General features: G+C 68.2%; 1 protein-coding gene across 2 annotated transcripts in view; it reads left to right on the top strand.

Moving 5' to 3' along the window:
• The window catches only part of CEP170B (centrosomal protein 170B), a 28,315-nt gene that overhangs the window by 10,699 nt on the left and 1,842 nt on the right, over positions 1-15,774 (top strand). Inside the window, exons 4-17 of one of the 2 annotated variants that reach the window (XM_076003655.1) lie at positions 2,038-2,118; positions 2,556-2,612; positions 3,552-3,690; positions 5,841-5,945; positions 6,149-6,622; positions 6,909-7,627; positions 7,940-8,113; positions 8,596-8,686; positions 8,819-10,519; positions 11,969-12,104; positions 14,340-14,499; positions 14,827-14,970; positions 15,055-15,143; positions 15,566-15,659. In XM_076003655.1, the coding sequence (XP_075859770.1) occupies positions 2,038-2,118; positions 2,556-2,612; positions 3,552-3,690; positions 5,841-5,945; positions 6,149-6,622; positions 6,909-7,627; positions 7,940-8,113; positions 8,596-8,686; positions 8,819-10,519; positions 11,969-12,104; positions 14,340-14,499; positions 14,827-14,970; positions 15,055-15,143; positions 15,566-15,659 (4,164 nt within the window). Of the gene's footprint in view, positions 1-2,037; positions 2,119-2,555; positions 2,613-3,551; positions 3,691-5,840; positions 5,946-6,148; positions 6,623-6,908; positions 7,628-7,939; positions 8,114-8,595; positions 8,687-8,818; positions 10,520-11,863; positions 12,105-14,339; positions 14,500-14,826; positions 14,971-15,054; positions 15,144-15,565; positions 15,660-15,774 lie in introns of both variants that reach the window. The other variant, XM_076003654.1, reaches the window with a different exon arrangement.

Genomic DNA, 15,774 nt, shown 5'->3' with positions numbered 1-15,774 from the left:
CAGCTTTGGACCCACTCCTCAGCTCTGGACCCCACCCTCAGCTATAGACCCTCCCCCTCAGTTATGACCCCCTCCCCCAGCTCTGCTCCCACCCCTCAGCTCTGCCCCACCCCCCAGCTCTGGCCCCACCTCTGGCCCCACCTCTCAGCTCTGGACCCTGCCCCTCAGCTCTGGACCCGCCCCTCAGCTCTGGACCCTGCCCCCCAGCTCTGGCCTCTCCCCTCAGTTCTGGACCCCGCCCCCCAGCTCTGGACCCACCTCTTAGCTCTGGACCCCGCCCCTCAGCTCTGGACCCTGCCCCCCAGCTCTAGCCTCTCCCCTCAACTCTGGACCCCCCCCAGCTCTAGCCTCTCCCCTCAGCTCTGGACCCCGCCCCCCAGCTCTAGCTTCTCCCCTCAACTCTGGACCCCACCCCCCAGCTCTAGCCTCTCCCCTTAGCTCTGGACTCCGCCCCTCAGCTCTGGACCCCGCCCCCCAGCTCTGGCCCCACCTCTCAGCTCTGGCCCCACCTCTCAGCAGACCCACCTCTCAGCTCTGGCCCCACCTCTCAGCTCTGGACCCCGCCCCTCAGCTTTGGATCCTGCCCCCCCAGCTCTGGCTTCTCCCCTCAGCTCTGGACCCTGCCCCCCAGCTCTGGCCCCACCTCTCAGCTCTGGCCCCACCTCTCAGCTCTGGACCCTGCCCCCCAGCTCTGGACCCCGCCCCCCAGCTCTGGCCTCTCCCCTCAGCTCTGGACCCTGCCCCCCAACTCTAGCCCCAGCCCCAGCTCTGGCCCCACTCCTTATCTCTGGACCCTGCCCCCCAGCTCTGGACCCCGCCCCTCAGCTCTGGCCCCACCCCTCAGCTCTGGCCCCACCCCTCAGCTATAGCCCCAGCTCCAGCCCCTCCCCCCAGTTCCAGCCCCACCTCTCAGCTCTGGACCCCTCCCTGAGCTGTGGCTCCACGCCTAGCTGCAGTGGGCCCCTCCCTGGGCTCCCACTGGCAGGGTCTGCGACCTGCGGGGCTGAAGAGCTGACCACTCAGGCAGGCAGCGGAAGTGCTGGGCTGGGAAACAGGGCCCCTGAGATGAAGGGCCCTGCCGGGGTACCCGTGTGGGCACAGGGGGCGTGCAACCCTCCCTTCTGTGAGCTGGGGATAGCAGGGGCTGGGAGGTGACGGGGTGGAGGCCATGACTGCAGGGGCAGGCAGGACAGGAGGGTGCTCCTGGGGGCACGTGGGTCTGTCCTGGAGGAACTCGTCTGGGCGTCCTGTCTCTGAGCGTGGTGGACGTGAGCCTGCCCCGGGGACGCTGTTTCAGTAAGGAACCACCCGCCTCTGTCCTGCCTGGGCCTGCGCAGTCCTGAGCTGGGGTCCTCAGGGCAGCCTCCACTGCATGAGCACGGCAGCCAGCGCTGGGCGCCACCCCAGAAACCCCTCAAGGTGCTCCAGCCCAGGGGCTCAGGCCTGCCCGTCAGAGAAGCAGCCCTGCTCACCCCGGGCCCTCCCCTGCCTGCACGGGCTGTGCCGCCCCCACGGGCTTCAAGAGGGTCTCGGGGGGGCTGCTGGCCCTGGGCACATGGTGCCAGCCTGGTCCTGCAGGGCTGGCTACCTCAGGGGCCGGTGACGTCACAGGGCTGGCCAGAAGGGTCTGCAGAGCCTCAGCAGCTGTCCCCACACCAGGCCCACGCTGGGCTGCTGTCTGCACCCTTGCCTGGAGTCCAGCCCATGGACTCCTGCTGTGCAGACAGCACCTGCGGACAAGGTGTTTTTTGGAGGGGTCCACTTTCCAAAGGCAGTCACAGGGCTCTGTTCCTGAGGGTCCACGCCAGAGTCCCTGTGGCACTGAGGAAGGCCCCCCAGTGGCTGTCTGCCCTGTGGTCCCAGTGGGGCTGGGGGCTGGGCGCACACCTGCCGACGGTGCGGGTGCCTGGAGCCGTGTAGGGGGCTGGGGCTGGGCCCGGTGCTGCAGGGCTGTCCACTTGTTGTGGACTCCAGAGACCGACCCCCACCCTCCCCCCTGCCGCTGGCTCAGCTTCCTGCCACCTGTCTCCTCCGCAGACATTTGTGAACGACATGCGCATCCCGGACCAGAAGTATGTCACACTGAAACTCAATGACGTCGTCCGCTTTGGCTATGATATCCTTCCCTGAGTGCCACCTCCTCTGGGCTCCTCCTTCAGTCCCCAAGGCCACAGCCAACCTGTTATCCTGGGAGCAGGGCAGGGGCCTTCACAGTCACAGCTCGAGGATGACCCTGAGGCTGGGGCACCGGCCACAGGCACCTACCAGGGCCTGGGAACAGTGACCACTCCCTGGGACCCAGGGTCCTGGCCTGACCTTGGGTGCACAGGTGTGGCGTTCTGTGCTCACACGTGGGCGAGTGTGGGCATGCTCTGCCTGCCACCAGGGAAGGGGACTCCACTCTGGGCAGCAGGGGCCTCTCCTCCACCTGCCTCCACGGGCCCTGGAGTTGGCACACCTGCCATGGGGCGCACACTCCAGCGCTGGCCTCTGGGCGCCAGGCATGTGTCCTCTGGCTCTCTCTGCTCTGTGTTCTCCTTAACGCGTGGCCACATCCCAACATGTATGTGCTGGAGCGTGTACAACACCGTGTCCCTGAGGAGGCGCTCAAGGTTGGTGCTGGCCAGTCCCCAGGGCCACCTTCCTGCTCTCTTGGTGTTCCCACTGCCATCTCCCCGGCAAACCCCAGGCCTCTCGGGGCGCCCTGGCTTGGCTGTGGGTGCCGTGCATCAGGCCTGCCCTGCCAGATGGCCCCGTCTGGAGGTGGAGAAGGTGGTCAGCCCCCCAGGCCAATGCCGACAGATGGGGGTGCTGCGGGGCCGTGACAGCACCCAGGGCTGGTGGGGGATGGGGGGTGAGCTGAGTGGCTTTCTCAGCTGGGTGGCTCATCAGGGCACGCTGGGTGGCCGGGGCGCCAGGAGGAGGCTGCTGGGGAAGCCCTGGCGGGAGGTGGGAGGCAAGAGCCCGGCCAGGAGCCTCGCTGGGGGTGAGGAGGGCGTGGAACCCGACACCTGGTGGCCCTGGGCCCCCCAGCATCTTGGTGAGGGCACCATGGATATGGCCGGAGCTGGCAGGGGGGATGTGTGGAGGTGGGGCGGCTGCCTGCATGGCCGGCGTTCTTGGAGTGACCCTTCCTCAGGGTGCTTGCTTGTTTGTGTGGGAGTCACAGAGCACAGGTTCGGGGGAATCGGAGCTTTGCCGAGAGCCCCGTGTGGGGTGGAGCGTGCTTAGCCCGGCTTCCCAGATGAAGTCTGGGCAGCATAGGGTCCCGTGGCTGGGGAGGGGCCCCTTCTGCCCAGCGTGCCCCCACGCAGGCCGCCCCAGCCCAGCAAGCCCCAGCTCCCTCCTGGAAGCCGTGTGGTCCTGAAGGCCCCACCCCGGGCCTAGTTGTGGACCGCAAGCTACGTGGCCCGGGCAGGCCTCAGGCCTTGGCCCTGTTCACCCTTGGGATTTTGAGACTGTGGGACCCGTGAAGGGGAGGCCGGGCTGCTCGGGATGGGGGTCTCCTTGCATCTGGCGCCCTGTCCCTCACCCCGCCGGCCTGCCCGCAGCACGAGAAGTACACCAGCCAGCTGCAGGTGAGCCTCAAGGGCTTGGCGCCCAAGAGGGGCGAGGCGCTGCCGGAGCACACGCCCTACTGCGAGTCCCTGAACCCCAAGCCGGAGAAGGGGGACCGGAGACCAGCAGCAGGTAGGCCTGAGCACGGTCAGGGGCGAGCACACAGGGCACCCCCAGGCCCGGCCTGGCCCCAAAGCTGCCTCTTCCCCTACACCCCACCTTCCCCACTTGGCACCTGCACCAGCACCATCCACACTCATCCTGGGCTCCAGCACCCACAGCAGCCATAGCACAAGCCTGCTCGTGTGTGGGCACACCTTCCCCTGCACCCCTGCACCCTCACCCCTGTGCACACCTTCCCATGTGCACCTGCACCCCTCACCCCTGTGCACACCTTCCCCTGCACCCCCCACCCCTGTGCACACCTTCCCATGTGCGCCTGCACCCCTCACCCCTGTGCACACCTTCCCCTGCGCCCCTCACCCCTGTGCACACCTTCCCCTGCACTCCTCACCCCTGTGCACACCTTCCCCTACACCCCTCACCCCTGTGCACACCCACACCCCTGTGCACACCTATGCACATCCCATGTGCACCTGCACCCCTCATCCTTCTGCACACCTACCCATGCGTGCCCGCACCCGTCACCCCTGTACACACCTACCTGTCCATGCCCACACCCCTCATCCCTGTACACGCCTACCCATGCTCACCCACAACCCTCATCCCTGTACATGCTTACCTGTGCATGCCCGCACCCCTACAGGTGGGTGAGTGTTTGATGAGACCTGATTTGTGCCTTTTGGCTGCTGGTACACGGCTTGGGCAGAAGTCTGGTCGGACGGCGGCTGCTGCACAGGCCTGGCTGGCTCCAAGGGGCGAGTGCCTGGCCAGGCGTGGAGGGCGATGAGGTGCAAGGTGCAAGCCTGAGACCCCAGCACGTGACTTGAGTTCTGGATAAGAGGAGGTGTCTAGGGATCAGGCTCTCTTGCTCCCACCTCTGTCCAGGAAAGGTCACCCCGCCACCTCAGCTTTGGCCCCATGTCTGCTGTTTCCATGGCCAGCAGGTGTCCACGCTCTGCAGCCTCTCGGCTGCTGGCACCTGGTTGGGATGCAGATCCGCCCAAAGCAGAACTCCGCCAAGGACTGGGAGGCTTTCCAGAAAGTCACCTGAGCTCCCCAGAGTACCTGTCAGTGTCCAGGCCATAAGACACAGCTGGCGACAGCCGCTGGGAGCTGTCCCCGAGGTTCTGGCAGGTGCGGCCAGCGGGGCAGGCTGGCTCTTTGGCATCAGCAGAGCAGAGGCAGCATGTGGGGGGCCGAGGAGGGTGCAGGGCCGACAGCAGCTGTGAGAGGCTCCCTGGGAACAGATGCCCCACCTCAGCAGCACCTGGTGTGGCACTGGGTCAGGAATGAGGTCCTCAGGAGGTGAGGCATGCAGGACACATCTAGGGAGTCCTGCGTCCCACATGGCATAGTGCACACGTGCCGCCTGACCAGAGACCCGGCCAGACCCTCTGGCTGCCTGGTGGTGTGTGCAGCTGGGAGCCATAGCTGGCCACGACTCAGCTGCCCACAGGGCTCTGGCCGGGATAGAGTGGACTCTGGCAGGGAGGGAGCTCTGGGCATCAGAGCCAGCACTGACCCGGGGGCTCTGGACACCGTCCCTTCCACTGTTGCCATCTGGAGGCTGCTGGGCTCCCAGCTTCTCACCAGGAGCTGGAAACTGAATTTCACATGAAATATAATTTTTAACCTCTGGCCAATGATTCAAACATCAAACACCAAATGCCACATGAGCCACCCAGATTGCAGTGGCCTTCAGCCCCCCGGGCCACCCATTTATGACCTGACCGTTTACAGAGCCTTGGGGGTGGGAGGGTGTCAGACCCAGGTGTGAGCTCCACCGGCCTCCTGCCCCTCTGTTGGGCAGGCCCCAGGGGCAGAGGGCCAGGGCAGGGCTCAAAGGATTACCCACCCCAGAGTGGGGTTGCCAAGACCCCCCAGGGATGAACCTCCCTGGCACAGCCACCGCAGGGAGGTCCAGGCAGGGCCAAGGCAGGTGAGCATCTGTGACACTCAAGGCAATTGTTCCCCACAGATTTGGAGGCAGGTCTCAGTATTGTCTGCAGCTAGTGGGGTCCTGGGCTGCTGCAGGTCTGAGCTGGGAGGTGACACCAGGGCCACCCCGGAACCTGGCCTCTCCTGAGCTCCAGGTATCTCCTCCTGTCCACCTTGGAGGCCGCAGAGACCTGGGGTCTGAACTGTCCCTCCCTCCGCAGAGACTGCAGTTTACCGCACGCCCCTGTATGGGCAGCCGTCCTGGTGGGGTGAGGATGATGGCGGCACCCCGCCTGTGGACCCGCGCCAGGAGGAGCCCTGCCCAGGTTGGTCTTGGAGACCAGGTTCGTGAGACCCCCAGGGTTCCCAGAGGGTGGTGCACAGGTGAGGGGGTGGCCTGGCCTTGGAGGTGCCTGCTCCAGGGGAGACGGAGCCTCTCCCCCTTGGGTGCAGTAGACAGACGGTCCTGGTGGAGGAGGGATGGAGGGTGGCTGCCTGGGCCTGGTCTGAGGACGTCTCCCCTCGCCAGAGCGTCCCAAGGAGCCGGCGCAGCAGGACGGGGAGCTGGACGGCTTCCGCGCCCCCGTCGAGCCCCAGGGCTGCGCGTTCAGGCGGGAGTCCAGCTACTTCGAGATCCCCGTGCAGGAGGCCCGGCAGCCACCGCAGCCCGCAGAGGTGCCGGCCCACGAGGCACCCACTAGGGACGTGGAGGCGGGTGTGGGCGGGGCGGCCCCCGTGGTGCAGAGCCACGCCTCCTTCACCATCGAGTTTGACGACTGCAGCCCCGGCAAAGTCAAGATCAAGGACCACATCACCAAGTTCTCCCTGCGCCAGCGGCGGCCCCCGAGCAGGGAGGCCACGCCCGTGGAGGTGGTCTCGGCTGAGACCAAGGTGGCCGACTGGCTGGTGCAGAACGACCCGAGCTTGCTGCGCCGGGCAGGCCCAGGGGACGACCGCCACAGCACCAAGAGCGACCTGCCCATCCACACCCGCACCCTGAAGGGTGAGTGCCTGGCCGGCAGCTGTGCTCGTCCCGGAGCAGGCGGGTGACCGGACGCCGGCCATGTCTGCACCCTTGGCTGCCAGCTTGCTGCTTCGCGTTTGCGTTAACTGCCTGTCCCCAGGTCCCGCCTGCCTAATCGGGGTGCGCACCTGGCGTCTTTCCATTGCACGTCTCGGCCGTGTGCGCCCGGCTTCCCGAGGCGTGGGGTGCTCTGTCCCCAGCGGGCGTGGGGCGACGAGGCTGCCCGAGGTGGACCGCGGTTAACCGAGGTCTCCCCTCTCCCCAGGCCACAAGCACGAGGATGGCACGCAGAGCGACTCGGAGGACCCCCTGGCCAAGGCGGCCGAGGCGGCAGGGGCACCCCCGGAGCCTGGTGGGGAGCAGGTGCGGCTGCAGAGGCAGATCAAACGGGACCCCCAGGAGCTGCTGCACAACCAGCAGGCCTTCGTCATCGAGTTCTTCGATGAGGACACACCCCGAAAGAAGCGCTCCCAGTCCTTCACGCACGCCCCGCCTGGGGACCTCAAGGCTGACAAGCGCCGAGGCCCCGGGCCGGCTGACAGGGACCGCACCGGCGCTCCCGCCCCAGCCCGGGCGGCAGGCGGCAGCACCGGGCCGCAGAGGGCCAGCTCGCTCAAGCGAGAGAAGACGGAGGAGCGGCTGGCCAGCCCCTCGCCCGCCGCCCGGGCCCCTGCCCGCCCCTTTGGCAGCGTGGGGCGCCGCTCTCGCCTGGCCCAGGACTTCATGGCGCAGTGTCTGCGGGAGAGCTCCCCAGCCGCCCGGCCCAGCCCTGAGAAGCCGCCCCCAGTGTCTCCTGCTCCCCTGACGCCCCGCGGTGCCAGTCCCGTGGCCCCTTCAACCCCACCGCCACCCGCCGCTGACCCCCAGCTGACCAAGGCGCGCAAACAGGAGGAGGACGACAGCCTCAGTGACGCGGGGACCTACACCATCGAGACGGACGCGCAGGACAAGGAGGTGGAGGAGGCCCGGAAGATGATCGACCAGGTGCCTGTTGGGGCCAGAGGGTGCTGCAGGGCTGCTGTGATGTCGGGGCCAGACGTTGGCCTGCTGTGGCCTGGGTCTGGCTCTTGCGTCTGGTCTGGCTGGGCGGGAGAGGCGGGGGGCCTGGCGTGCAGGCTGGGGTGCAGGCCCCGCCTCTCCCGGTCTGGGCATGTTTTCCCAGTGACGTGCTCAGCCCAACAGCCAGGCTTTTGTCCCCAGCTCTCCTGGTGGCCGTGGTGGGCCTCTGTCTGAGTAGGGGGTGGAGAGCTTGGGTCCCTCTGACCACCAGTGCTTGGGGCCATCTCCTCCTGGCAGGTCTTTGGGGTGCTGGAGTCCCCTGAACTCTCCAGGGCATCTTCAGCCACCTTCCGCCCAGTCATCAGAGGGGACAGAGATGAGTCTGGCAATGGGGCCGTGGCCCAGCGGGTGGCACTGCTGCAGGAGTTTGCTTCCCGGCCCCTGGGTGTGGCCCCCCAGGCGGAGCACCAGGTACAAGCCCAGACGGCTGCCCCGGGCAGGGCTGGGGTAGGAAGAGGGCAGCGTCCGGGCGGGGCCCGAGGTCAGCGGGCCTGGAAGAGGCTGCGCTGGACCTTCCTCTAGGGGGTGGGCTCACCTGGCAGGTGTGGAGGGCTGGGGGCCAGTATCAGGCCTGGATTTGAGTTGGGCTCACTGCCCCATGGGCTGGCCCAAGTGGAGCCCAGGGGTCAGGTGGAGCCCCGGCCGCTGACCTGGACTGAGCCTCGAGACACTGAACTGCGCTGGGTGCCCCTGTGGCAGAGCTGGCCCCAGCAGGGGTCACGTTGGGGCACGCAGGCCCAGGCAGCTGACGGGGGACATGTGCCCCAGGCCCCAGGTGGTGTGGGTGGGGCTGTGTCAGGGTGGGCCGCCCTTGACGCCCCCCTGCTCCCTGCACCTCCCTGTGACCCCCTGCTGTAGAAACACCCCACCCCCACCCCACCTCTTCTCTGCAGGGCCTCCAGGTGCCGGGCTCCCCGGGGGCTCAGAAGTGGGTGTCCCGTTGGGCCAGCCTGGCTGATGGCTACTCGGAGCCAGGCCTCACGGGTGAGTGGCTCCAGTGCTGCTGTGGAGGGTCGGGCTGGACAGGCTGGCCTCGGGCTGCTGGCCTGGGACCTGTGCCCGGGGAGGGTCGGGCTCCCGCGGCCCCTCTGACCGGGCTGTCCTTGTGCTTCACAGAAGACAGCGTGGGGCGCAGAGCCGGGGAGCCCGAGGGGGCCCTGCCTGTGCGCACACGCCGACGGCTCCCTCAGCTGCCCAGTGACAGGGCGGGCAGCCCCGCGGGCCCGGAGGCCACCAGGAGGAGCGGGCCTGGGCCACCAGAGCCGGGCACTGAGCAGGCCAGCCGCCTCGTAGGCCAGGAGGACTTGGACCCTGACAGCCTCAGCGATGCCAGCGGGTCGGATGGAGGCCGGGGGCCCGAGCCAGGGGCACCGCAGCAGGAGAGACAGCGCAGCCCCCAGGAGGGGCCGGCGTGGAGCAGGGGGCGGCGCTCGCCAAGGACCCCTGGGGAGCCAGCCCCCACTTCTTTCTACATTGGGGACCAGAACGGGGAGGTCACCCTCCCCAGGAAACCGCGTGTGGCTGTGGGGGAGGCGGAGGGCCCAGGACGGGCGGCCCCACCCAGCGCCCCCGTCTGCGTCAGCGCCAACGGGCGGATGGTGGTTCAGCTGCAGACCGCGCGGGCCCCCGAGCCCCCCGGCCCCGGCCCTGGCCCCGCCCCACCCACGGAGGCCCTGGCCTTTGTCCGGCAAGAGAGCTTCACCAAGGAGCCAGCCAGCGGCCCCCCAGCGCCCGGCAAGCCCCCCCACATCACGAGCCACCCCCTGCTGCAGGACCTGGCCGCGGCCCGGGCCTTGCGCTCGGACCTCCACTCCCAGGACACCCACCTGATCCTGAAGGAGACCGAGACCGCCCTGGCGGCCCTGGAGGCCAGGCTGCTCTCCAAGTCCGAGGATGCAGAGCGCGAGGAGGGCAGCACCCCCCGGCCACCGGACTCCCTGTCCGGGGACTCAGACGTGGACACGGGCAGCACAGCCAGCCTGCTCAGTGGCAGGAACGGGCCAAGCCCCACGACCCCTCAGGCCCCGGGCCCACAGAAGAAGACGCCGTCCCCGCCGGCAGGGCAGGACCTGGGCGGCGCTGTCCCGGGTGGTGCCCGAGAGCGGCTCTCGGGGAAGCAGCATCGCCTGGCGGACACGGGCCGCGGAGAGCTGGTGCGCCGCCCGTCCGTGCGGCGTGGCCACGGGTCCCGGGGGTCCCTGGACTGGCCCGACGAGGAGCGTGGCTCCGGGCCCACCCCCCCGTCGAGCTCAGACACGGCTGCCTCCAACCACGAAACCTCCGAGACCACCGGGGCCGGGCGGCCAGGGCCTCGCCGGAAACCGGTGGCGCCCCCGCCGTCCCCAGCTGCCCGCGAGGAGCAGGGCCGCAGCTCAGCGGGCGCCCAGAAGGGGCAGCAGGCCCTGACCCGCTCCAACAGCCTGTCCACCCCGCGGCCCACACGGGCCTCCCGGCTCAGGCGGGCCCGGCTGGGGGACGCCTCAGACACCGAGGCCGTGGACGGTGAGCGCAGCGCTCCAGCCAACCCTGAGCCGGCAGGCCGGCCGGCCACCGAGCAGACTAAGAAGCTGTCGCGTCTGGACATCCTGGCCATGCCCCGGAAGCGGGCCGGCTCCTTCACAGGGCCCAGCGACCCCGAGGCAGCCCCTGCCCGCACTAGCTTCTCTGGCCGCAGCGTCGAGCTGTGCTGTGCCAGCCGCAAGCCCACCATGGCCGAAGCTCGGGCTGCCGCCAGGAGGGCCGCTGCCACGGCCGCCAGCACGGGCCCCCGCCAGCCCTTCAGCAGGGCACGCTCGGGCAGCGCCAGATACACCTCCAGTGAGTGCTGGGAGTGGGCGGGAGGCCGGGGCGGAGGTGGGGCTGCCTGGATGCCCACCGGGTGCCCGCTGTGGCCCTGGTCCCAGCACAGGAGGAACCCAATTACCACAGCGGGCGGGTGTGTCAGCACACTCCACGCACGCACACACATGCACAGGCAGGGTGTGCTGTCCCCTCGGTGGGCAGAAGACCTTGACGGTCCCCAGCACAGAGGGCTCCTTCCATCCCCCAGGGGGGCGGGGCCAAAGGGGACCTGAAGTCCGGTGGACCCTGCTACTCATCCTGTGTGCTAGGCTGGGAACCTGGTGGCTTGGGGGTCACACGTAGAGCCCCGTGCCATCTGCCGTGGGGCCCAGGGCCCTGGGAATGGGTGTCCTGTGGCCCTCTGTCCCCCCTAGTGGCCACGCGGCTCAGCGAAGGGCGCCGGCCACACCTGTGCCCTGTGGTGGGAGCCGCACCGCCCTAACCTCAGCCCACAGACCCCACGGTGGGGAGGTCCTGTCGGCTCCCCACGAGCAGAGCCCCCACCCTGCCACCGGGGTTCACGTGCGCAGTCCGGGACGGGCTGCTGTGGCTGCCGGCACTGGCCTCCTGCTGGGGCGGCTGGACACCTCCGTCCACACGGCTGGGATCCCCGTGGAGGGAGCCGCGCCGTCCTGCGAGTGGATTGGTTTGAGGCCAAGGTGCTGCTGGACCAGCTCCTGCCTCCCGCCTGCGTGCCTCCACCTCCCCGCTCCCCGCACCCCCGCCACGCCCAGCCCAGGCCAGAAGGCCAAGGTGGGGTCTGTGGTGAGGGCTGCGGTGGCCGTGGGCGGAGGACCGGCCCTGCCTGGGCCGTATGTGCTGCTGCTGTGCTGCCTGAGCACCCGCCCTGCTCACAGCTGCTTGGGGCTCAGCAGGGGTAGGCACGCACTCTAGGATGCTGCCAGGCGGGCCGCACCTGAGGCGTGGGGCTGGGGGCTGCAAGGGCTGCCCTCACCCGCTGGGGCCGCAGCTGGCCGTGTGGGGAGACAGATTATCGCTGTCTGCCAGGCACTGCCCCTGTCACCCAGGGGCCAGTTTCCCTTCTGATTGGGCGCAGAGCCAGCCCCAGGACTCTGCCCCTGGCCCCGGAGTGCCAGGCTGCTCCTCGCATGCGCCTCTGGGTTGGTGGGGGTCTCTCGGCCCCCCAAGCTCAGCAGCTGCTGTGCTTTAGCTAAAGGGCTTCTGGGTGCAGGGCTGCCAGCCATGATGCCCCCAAGTCCTGCAGCGCTGGGCCCTCACTCGGAGGGACCCTGGGGCTGCACGGGGCGCTGAGCACTGCTTTGTTCTGTTCTTGCTTCTGAAACCAATTCACTCACCAAGACGCGCGCCGCCGGCAGCAGGGCTCCGATTACACGTCCACCTCCGAGGAGGAGTACGGCTCCCACCACGGCTCCCCCAAACACACACGCTCCCATGCCCCAACAGCCACGCAGGCCTCGCGGGCTGGCAGCTCCACCCGGGCGCGGTCCCGGGCCCCCGCCCCTCGGGACACGGATGACGATGAGGAGCCTGACCACTACGGTTTCATCGTGCAGACGGCAGAGATTGCGGAGATTGCAAGGTGAGCAACAAGTTCACCATCTGTCTGCTGGTTGGCGCCTCTCGGCTGAGAGCACCACAAAGGCAGGGACTGGGCTGAGAGCTCCTCTCTTGCTCCCAAACAGGCATGGCAAATGCCTGCGGGTAGGTGGGTGGGTGGGCAGGTGGCTGAGCAGATAGAAGCACGGATCGATGAGCGAGTGAGTGGGTGGGTGCCTGGATAGGTGGGTGTGTGAGCAGATGGATGGATGGATGGGTGAGTGGGTGGGTGGATGGATGAGTAGATGTTGGGGTGGGTGGGTAGTGGGGTGGCTGGGTGCCTGTGTAGGTGGGTGTGTGAGTGGATGGGTGGGCGGATGAATGGGTGAACAGATGGGTGGGTGGGTGGGTGTGTAGGTGGGTGCGTAGGTAGGTGCGTAGGGTGGGTGGGTGGATGAACGGGTGAACAGATGGGTGGATGGTGGGGTGGATAGGTGCATGGATGGGTGGGTGAATGTGTAGGTGGATGCGTGGGTAGGTGGATGATTGGGTGGGTGGGTGAGTGAGTAGATGACTGATGGGGTGGGTGGGTAGGTTGATGGTGGATGGATGGATGAACTGTCTCATTCAGCAGAGGGGTCATCTCAAGCCAGGTGTTGGGGAGGGTGGTGGAGGGGATGGGTGGAGGGCTCAGGCAGGAGGGGATCCAGGGCCCAGGTGGTTAGCTAGTGTCTGCTATTAAGGGTGCTGAGCTTGAAGCCCCTGAGGTGCCCGGAAGGAGGTGTCCAGAAGCAGGTGGCCTCAAGAGAGTGGCCCAAGCTGCAGCAGAGGCACCGGCAATGTCAGCCTGAAGGTGGCACCTGAGGCCGTGGGAGGCGTGCGATTGGTGGGGAGGGGCCAGGGATGGAGCTCTTGGGACGCCTGAGGGACAAGGTGGGGGCAGCCGCCTGCACAGCACTCGGGCAGGAGCCTCAGCGGCCACGGAGGCAGGCAGGCAGGCTCGGGGTCTGTACCTGGTTGAGGGAGGTGGATGGGGCGGGGGCACCCCAGACCTCCGCAGGGCTGGGAGGAGACAGGAAGGGGCACGGGAGGCCTCTCTGGGTCTCTTGAGGTCTCTGCTTCCCAAAGTGGGTGAGCTGCAGTGCTCAACACGCTGGCACTGGGGGCTGGGGTGGGGTAGGCACTGGGGCAGGGGCATGTGGCAGTTTGATGTCACCTAGAGGTAGAGGGACGGCCTTCATCGTGACGTAGGAAGGGTGGGTGTGGCTGGGGTTTCGAGTGCACCAAGGCAGCCCTGGCGGCAGCACGGGGCCGTCCAGCAGAGTGCAGCTGGGGAGCTGGACGCAGGAGGGGCCCTGGAACGGCTGGCACAGCCGAGGACAGAGACCCCCCTCTGTGGGCCCCAGGGTGACTGCCGGCGTGCGGCCTGTCCGCCCCAGCACTGGCAGGACCTGCTGGTTGTGGGTTGGAGGGGCTTTAGGGGCCAGTAGGATGGGCGATGAGGCTGTGGTCTCCATCAGGGCCTCCTCGAGGGGCCACCTGGGGCTTGGGGGGCCAGGCAGGAGGGCAGGGAGCTGCTCCTGTCCCCAGCAGGCCTCCATCCTCTGTGGCTACCCGGGCACCTGCCTGAGAGATGCCTGTCACTCTTGGCAGGGTAGAGGCCTGTCCCGCCCAGGGGCACAGCCAGAGGGGGGCCGAGTGGCCTCTGCCCCATGGGGAGATCTCCAGCCTCTCTGGAGCTGCCCACTTGTGACCCTCGGGTCAGAAGCCCCAGGTTCTATTACCGTGGCCTCAGCCTACCTAGCCTCTGCCTCAGTTTCCCTGCCTGCAGACCTGGGCACCTGTGGCACCCACACATTCTACGGTTGAGTTGTGTCCAGGCCGTGCAGGCCGAGCAGCTGTGATGCCGGCCCTGGTGGGTGGGAAGGAGGTGTGGCCGCCTGGGGGCCCATGTGCATCTGGGCGTCTGCCCACCCATCTCGTAGGCCTCTGTTCCAGCCCCCGCCATCCTCCACGGCCGTGGGGAGTTGAGCCTCCTAGGGGGCCATGCCAGCCCCCAGCTCCTGCGCTGCCAGCAGCTGGCTGGCCCTGGGCTCGGGAGCTGCGGTGCACGCAGGCCCCTGCCCCTGAGGGCGGCTGCCTCCCCACAGCAGAGCTAGACCTTGGGGGGAGTGGCCGTGTGTGGGCCCGTCAGGCTGTAGCTGCCACAGCTTCCCGTGTGCTGGGGTCCGGCCTGAGCGGACCCCCGCGGGACCTGCCACCATTGCTGTCGCTGCAGGCTGAGCCAGACGCTGGTGAAGGACGTGGCCATCCTGGCCCGGGAGATCCACGATGTGGCTGGGGACGGTGACTCCCTGGGCTCACCGGGGCCTGCCCGCAGCCCCTCCCTCGGCAACATGCCCAGCACCCCCGCTTCGACCATCTCTGCCCGCGAGGAGGTGAGCCCTGGGCTTCCAGAGGGCCCCGTGCCGGAGCTGGCCAGGCCCCGCCACCCCCACCCCCACCCCTAGTGTCCATGGCTGGGACGGTTTGTCACCTCACTGAGCCTGGCCCCGCCCCAGGAGTGCGGGTCACGGTCCAGGCCGCCCCTGCACACCACGGCAGAGGCCTCACCATGCGTCCCGCTGCGTGGGGGGAGCACACCCCCTGGGTCTGCCCCCCAAGTGGCCACCCGGAGAGCCCGTGGGCTGGGGAGCTGGTGTGAGGGCCCTGAGCAGGCAGGCTGCCCTGCCCGGGGCTGGTACTGCCCTGCCTCCCTCTTGCAGCTGGTGCAGCGCATCCCCGAGGCCAGCCTCAACTTCCAGAAGGTGCCACCCGGCTCGCTGAACTCTCGGGACTTGGACCAGAACATGAACGATACCTGTGAGGACGCCCTGGCCAACAGGACGAAGCCGCGGCACCGAGAGGAGGCAGGGCACCCACCCCCACGCCCTGAGAGCCGGCGTCGGGGCCGAGAGGGCGCGGGGGGCCGTGCTGACGCCAGGCTCTTGCAGGTGATCTTCGATAACCTGATGCTGAACCCCGTGTCCCAGCTGTCGCAGGCCATCCGCGAGAACACGGAGCACCTCGCGGAGAAGATGAAGTGAGTTGGCAGCCCTGCTCAGTAGATGCCCCCACTTCTCTCAGGCACAGATAGCACATGCACGAGAGCCAGGACCAGCCAGGCTGTCGTTACGTACACGTGTGTGCACACGCATAGCCGGGTTCTCGTGCACGCGGCTCTCTTCACGCAGACCCTGAGCTCAGGGCAGCCAGAGCCTCCTGGAGAGGGGCACGCTCCCCTGCCCCTCCAGCCCTGCTGCCGGGCTCAGCCTACTCCTCCCACCCTCAGTGCCGGACACAGACACGGGACCGTGGCGGGGCCTTGGTTTCCCCTTTAGGCCCAGGAGAGGGTGGCATGAGCTTCACTGTGGCGGTGGTGCGGGGTGGTCTGGGAGGCTGTCATGCCTCAGTTTTGTCGTCACCGTCCTCATCCCTGCTCCTGCCACGCCCCTTCCTCCACAGGATCCTCTTCCAGAACACAGGGCGAGCTTGGGAGGACCTGGAGGCACGGATCAACTCGGAGAACGAGGTGCCCATCCTGAAGACGTCCAACAAGGTGAGCAGCCCTCCCGGCTTTGCCCAGCTGGCCCGAGCCCGCGACCCTGGCTCCGGGCCCCCCCACCCCCGGGGAAAGGGGTCGTGCTCCTTGGTGACCTGCTCCCCCTGCCGCA

The sequence above is a fragment of the Microcebus murinus genome, chromosome 6, assembly GCF_040939455.1.
Source record: "Microcebus murinus isolate Inina chromosome 6, M.murinus_Inina_mat1.0, whole genome shotgun sequence".
Classification (NCBI taxonomy): domain Eukaryota; kingdom Metazoa; phylum Chordata; class Mammalia; order Primates; family Cheirogaleidae; genus Microcebus; species Microcebus murinus.
This window is presented reverse-complemented; position numbering and strand designations above follow the sequence as displayed.